We start from the raw sequence: 6,474 nt of genomic DNA on the forward strand, positions 1-6,474 counted from the left end.
ATACAACGCGCAACGCCACCATCCAAGTATGTTAGTAGAAGGTTATATAAAATTTCTTGTATAATATTGTGTTTCTATTATCCCCTGGGTGACGACACAAAATAAGGACAAGAAATAGTTGATTCACCAATACAACAAAGAGGACAAGCGAGCGCGAGGAAAAGCACCCACGAGATGCAGGCCTATTCGGATTTCGAGATAATCACAAGATCTTGTGACGATTACCTAGATCTACATTAGATATCGACTAGATGTGACTTGGATATCTAAGTCATAACTTGTCGAAATCGTTCAAGAGGACCTCCAGAATCGCGGAAACGTCAAATTTGACATATCCATCTTACAAATATCTTTAAATTATCCGTATCGTGGCCTAGTGGGTAGTGACCCTGCCTGCGAAGCCGATGGTCCTGGGTTTGAATCCCAGTAAGGGCATTTATTTGTATGATGATACAGATATTTGTTCCTGAGTCATGGGTGTTTTCTATGTATTTAAGTATTTGTATATTATATCGACGCTGGAAAGGAGAAATTGGATAAGCGACACGCAACTAACTTTACGGGGGAGCCAAAAAACTGCAATAGTTTCTGAAAAAAAATCATTAAAATTCCTAATGATGACGAATTTCCTAAATGAGAAATTTTATATGGTTACAGTGATTTATTCTACATTATCCTATCATTATTTTACCTTCAAATGAGTTATTTAAGAATTTAGTGTCGCTTAAGCAAAATGGTCGTCAAAATAAATTTAGGTTAATTTATCTTACCGACATGTTTCACAAGAAATTAGTTAAGTAAAAAACTCCAAGCTTAATTTGTTGTCAGAATTGATCCAGTAAAAAATGTCTAATTGCAAAGTATGCTTATTTTACAGCCAAGCAAAAAAGTATACACCTAAAATTTGACAACAAACAAATCAAGATAAATTATCTAATCACTTTTTAAGGAGCAATTTCAAACTCGTAAACTGCTTATGCGACACATTCAACCTATGATACATCTACATTCTATGAGTTTTATAGTTAGGTATTCTACTAATACAAGGAAATGATTGTCATACCTACGCATATAAAAAAAACACCCTTTAAGGAATTTGTATAGCTTTATTTCAAATAAGAAGTTATGTAACGAGTCTTAAGTTACCAAGTGTACACTTTTCTATTTGAGATCAAAATTGCTTAAAAAGGGTCAACTTAATTACGAGGTACCAGTAAGAATGGGAAATTTATATTTGAAACCAAAATGGGAAAAAATATTATCTCGTGTTTTCATACCTTAGATTAACATAATTTTATTTTATTTTATCTATTTATTTCCCTTACTTGGCATTTTCTGATATTATGAAAAATAACAACAAAAAGAAAGTACTTAATAAGTAAGTTATTTCTTAACATTGAATTTATTTATATTTTGTGTTGGCAATTGTAGCATATTGTTGTAATTGTAAATATGTATATAGGTAATCTTAAAATGCTAGATTGTAAGTAATATTTGCATGCCTACACTCTCGGCGAGATGTGATGTTCGATTTAAGATGAATGTTACCACCTAATTTATGTACCACATTTCTGGCAAATAAACGATATTTCTATTTCTATTTCTATTTCTAAGAAAATTTACTAGGTAAACTTCCAACAAATTTCAGGTAAAATGGAATAAACGACAAAATGTTTATATCTGAAATTAGGTAAATGATGATAAACGCCAATAGTTCACATTTGACAGTTAAGTAAATTTATCCATATGACATTAAAACCTATTATTCGGTCAGGTAAAAATAGTTAACCGACTTATCCGGATTATATATTATATCGTTGTCTGAGTACCCACAACACAAGCCTTCTTGAGCTTACTGTGGGACTTAGTCAATCTGTGTAAGAATGTCCTATAATATTTATTTATTTATTTAATTTATTTATTATCGTAACTTGTTGAAGTCTAGTAGAAATCTAATTCATTTTCAGAATCGAGCCGATGGTCTGATGTTGTGAAGTGGGTGGTTGGCGGCAACATGTAGTGCGTGACTCATATGGCGTATGATCTCACAATGTGGAGACAATACAGGGGGCCCGATTTGGATTTTGAAATAGACATCTATTAGATATCTTTTAGACATCACTACGATACGATAACGATATGTTTAAGATCTAACCTGTCAAATTTGACATTTGCACGATTCTGGAGATACTCTTAAACGATTTCATCAGGATATGACTTAGAGATCCAATTCACATCTAATAGATATCTTACGCTATCTAACGTAAAAGTGACATTGGTTGCCCGAATTGCGCTGCGAAAGAGAACTAGTTGATATCTAAACTATAACGTATCTAGAATGGATCTAGTATATGCATGTATGCATATGTATGTAGATTTAAGTACTTTGTTTGGAAATAAATAGATTTAATTTCTTTTTTCAGTACGATAGTCTCTTGTGAATATCTTGAAGTTCGAATACGGCAGACGGTCGCGGTCCTCAGCAATGAGGTACCGAGGAAGAAGAAGAAGATATATCTACTACTTGCTACTACTACACTCTTGCCAAGGTTTTTATATGAACGATACGCAAAAACTAGGGAAACCGTGTATTTATTTATTAATACAGGAACGGAACGAGGAAATTCCCTTGTAACAATAAAAGTGTCCTGTTATCCTGTTTATTTAGCCTTTGTTATTTTCGCCTTAATTTTATTTTCCTATTTTTGCGGCGTTTTTTGTTGTAAAATAAAAATCATTATGTTTTGTTCGTACTTTTCCATAAGTACTTAGCAATGTTTATATTCAGAAAAAAAGATTAAAAAAAGCGGCCACGTGCGAGTCGGACTCGCCCATGAAGGGTTCCGTAGCAGCAAGTAACATAATAAAATTGCGGTTTACGACTTATGACGATTAAAAAAAAACTACGTACTAGATCTCGTTCAAACCAATTTTCGGTGGAAGTTTGCATGGTAATGTATATCATATATTTTTTTAGTTTTATCATTCTCTTATTTTAGAGTGTTACAGGGGGGGGGGGGGGAGGACACATATTTTACCACTTTGGAAGTGTCTCTCACGCAAACTATTCAGTTTAGATAAAAATTATGTTAAAAACCTCAATATCATTTTTGAAGACCTATCCATAAATACCCCACACGTATGGGTTTGATGAAAAAAAAAATTTTTAAGTTTCAGTTTTAAGTATGAGGGAACCCCAAAATTTAGTTTTTTTTTCTATTTTTGTGCGGTTCACAGAATACATCTACTTACCAAGTTTCAACAGTATAGTTCGTATAGTTTCGGAAAAAAAGTGGCTGTAACATACGGACGGATAGACAGACAGACAGACATGACGAATCTATAAGGGTTCCGTTTTTTGCCATTTGGCTACGGAACCCTAAAAAATGTGTTAATGTATAGCAGGAAACAGAAAGTTCTATTATTGTTGGTCCTTCAATACATTGTCAATGAACATAAATACTTATTCCAAATAATTTGCAGCGCAAATTTTTGACCGAAATTTTTTTAAACGAAAATAATAAACTGACATATCGCTGGCCCAATATAACAGGGTTCTATATTTCACTTTTATCGAACTGAAATTTGAATATTGTCATAGTTACATTAAGAGTGACATTCCATTTCCAACTGCAGCTGCAATACTGTTCATTTTACTATGGAAATTGACAATGACAGCGACGCGTTTCCATAGTAAAATGAACAGTATTGCAGCTGCAGTTGGAAATGGAATGTCACTTTAAGTCGAATTTCAACTAAGTACATATCTTGAAATTGTAACATAGAACTTTGTAATGTTGAGCCAGCGATATCATATCACCGTCGCTGACATCAAAACAAGTCAATTAATACCTCTCGTTACTCTCCAAATGCTTCAATTTACAAACCAGCCGGCCTAGCCAAGGTTACAATCGCTATCGCTTCGACAACGAAAAGCATTATGTCTCTCTATCGCTCTTCCATATTAGCGCGACAGTGACAGTTGCTTTTCGATCGCTACGGAGCGTAAGCGATTGGCATCTTGGCTACGCGGCCTGCTGCGACACACGCGTAAAACTCAACAAAAATCAATACGGAGTCATGTTTACACGTAGTCATAGTGAAATAAGCGCTGTTCGCTATCCCTCGCAGCTCTATTTGCCCACTGCCATGACAACAGGCCCACCCGTGCCTCAAATATTTGGGCAATGGACCGAACTTTCTGCCTGACTACACGGGACCAGCAACAATGAATCAGGAAGCGAAAAAAATAGCTACCAGCCTGTACGGGAGAGTGAACGTGCCAGCTGTCGAAAGGTGCCGCGTGAACTTTTGCACGGATTTAGAAAAGTCGGTTCTGATGAGCAACTTCGAGCGGCGCGGATGGAACCAAGTTGGACCAGACGACGAATGGAATTTCTACTGGGCCTCCACGCAAACCTGCAGAAGCCTGTTCAGCGTCGAAAGCGGCTACCGAATGAACGACAACCAAATGATAAATCACTTCCCTAATCATTACGAGTTATCAAGAAAGGATCTCCTCGTCAAGAATATTAAGCGATACCGGAAAGAACTTGAAAGAGAAGGCAGTTTACTCGCTGAAAAAGCTGAAGTAGTACTACCAGGAGGGCAAGTCGTCACGCGTTACATACACCTTGACTTCGTGCCGATAACCTTCGTCCTGCCAGCGGATTATAATATGTTCGTGGAAGAATACCGCAAGTCACCGCAAAGCACTTGGATCATGAAGCCGTGTGGAAAATCTCAAGGGACCGGAATTTTCCTTATAAACAAACTATCGAAGCTGAAAAAATGGTCCCGTGAAGCGAAAACTCCTTTCCACCCGCAGCTAAGCAAGGAAAGCTACGTTATTTCCCGTTACATAGACAATCCTCTTCTAATCGGCGGCAAAAAGTTCGATTTGAGACTTTACGTGTTGGTCACTTCTTTCCGCCCTCTTAAGGCTTATCTTTTCCAACTCGGCTTTTGTAGATTCTGTACAGTGAAATACGATACTAGTGTTACTGAACTAGACAACATGTACGTGCATCTTACTAATGTTAGTGTTCAGAAGCATGGCGGGGACTACAATAGCATACACGGGGGGAAAATGAGTGTGGAAAATTTGAGATTGTATTTGGAAGGTACGCGAGGTAGAGCTGTTACGGAGAAGTTGTTTGCGGCTATGCAGTGGCTTATTGTGCATTCCCTGAAGGCAGTTGCGCCGGTGATGGCAAACGACAGGCATTGTTTTGAGTGTTATGGTTATGATATAATCATAGATAACCAGTTGAAGCCTTGGCTGGTGGAAGTGAATGCTTCGCCGTCACTGACGTCTACAACAGTCAACGACAGGATACTGAAGTATAAGTTAATAGACAACATTTTATCTGTTGTGCTGCCGCCGGATGGAGTGCCGGACGTCCGGTGGAACAAGCTTCCGAATGCTGAAGCTTTGGGAAGCTTTGAGTTGCTGATCGATGAAGAGCTTTTGGAGAAAGATGAACCTAGTTCAGGGGTGCGTGGAAGGAATAGTAAATATAAGTAAGAAAGTTCCTATTCGCATACACTAGTCACTAGTATGATAGACACGAAGATTTTTTTATCTATTTATACAGGGTGTTTTTTTATACTCTTTGTAGAATTAAACAATGGTTTTATTACTTAAGTACAATTGTGAATCAATAACTGTACCTACTATTTATTATAGAATCATGTAGTTGATCTGATATATAATTGTATTGTTATTTTTCCTTCAGTTAAATAAAAACTGTAAACATAGCGCGTCGTTATAAATAATTTGCTCCACCAGCCCACCACGAAAATACCTGTAACTGTGTATACCTTGTTTAACTTGTTGTGAGGTAACAAATTCCAAATGGAACTAGTTTTTCAGTGAATTTTGCGGTTGTTATGAATACTGGGGCAGTATTATTATGTTAACTATAAGTAACCTGATGTTATCTTAACAAGTCTCGACCGTAATCGCGCAAAATACTACATATTTAAAGCTGATGCCACGCGATAAAGTGCATCTAAAGTAGCACATGCTGCTTATTTACATTCTAATGTCTGCTCCGGAAAAATAACACCAGCCGCAGGCCATTCTATATGCTAATAACCCCCCTTCCCCCTCCCCCTATTTTCTAGTTAATGCTGTACAAGTTTCATCCAAACTTGAGTCTCTGAGCGCGAGTTTAAAATCTGGCACTTATTGCCAGTTGTACAGTTTTAGTTTTATTATTATGCTCATGTGCCTTTTATCTGTGAGAGTTAGTCGAAGAAACTGTCTGAAATAGTACTTTCCTTTGTAAAACTTTTTAAAGTTGAGCTGGAAAAAAAACAATCCGTTCTATAGTAATATTATGAAAAGAAATGAAATTAAAATATTTATTTTCAGGCAACTATTGGCCCATAGATAAATACCTTAAAACTAACATACAATATTATTATAAAGTTTATCTTAAAACTAAAACACACCATTAATAGTTAATT

General features: G+C 36.4%; 1 protein-coding gene across 1 annotated transcript; it reads left to right on the top strand.

The window, feature by feature from the left end:
• Window positions 1-4,079: 4,079 nt before the first annotated feature.
• LOC134667598 (polyglutamylase complex subunit TTLL1-like) lies at window positions 4,080-5,527 on the top strand. The gene has a single exon (XM_063525030.1). The coding sequence runs from the start codon at window positions 4,229-4,231 to the stop codon at window positions 5,525-5,527; it is 1,299 nt and encodes a 432-aa protein (XP_063381100.1). The 5' UTR covers window positions 4,080-4,228.
• Window positions 5,528-6,474: the final 947 nt, after the last annotated feature.

This window comes from Cydia fagiglandana, chromosome 9 (assembly GCF_963556715.1).
Source record: "Cydia fagiglandana chromosome 9, ilCydFagi1.1, whole genome shotgun sequence".
NCBI lineage: Eukaryota > Metazoa > Arthropoda > Insecta > Lepidoptera > Tortricidae > Cydia > Cydia fagiglandana.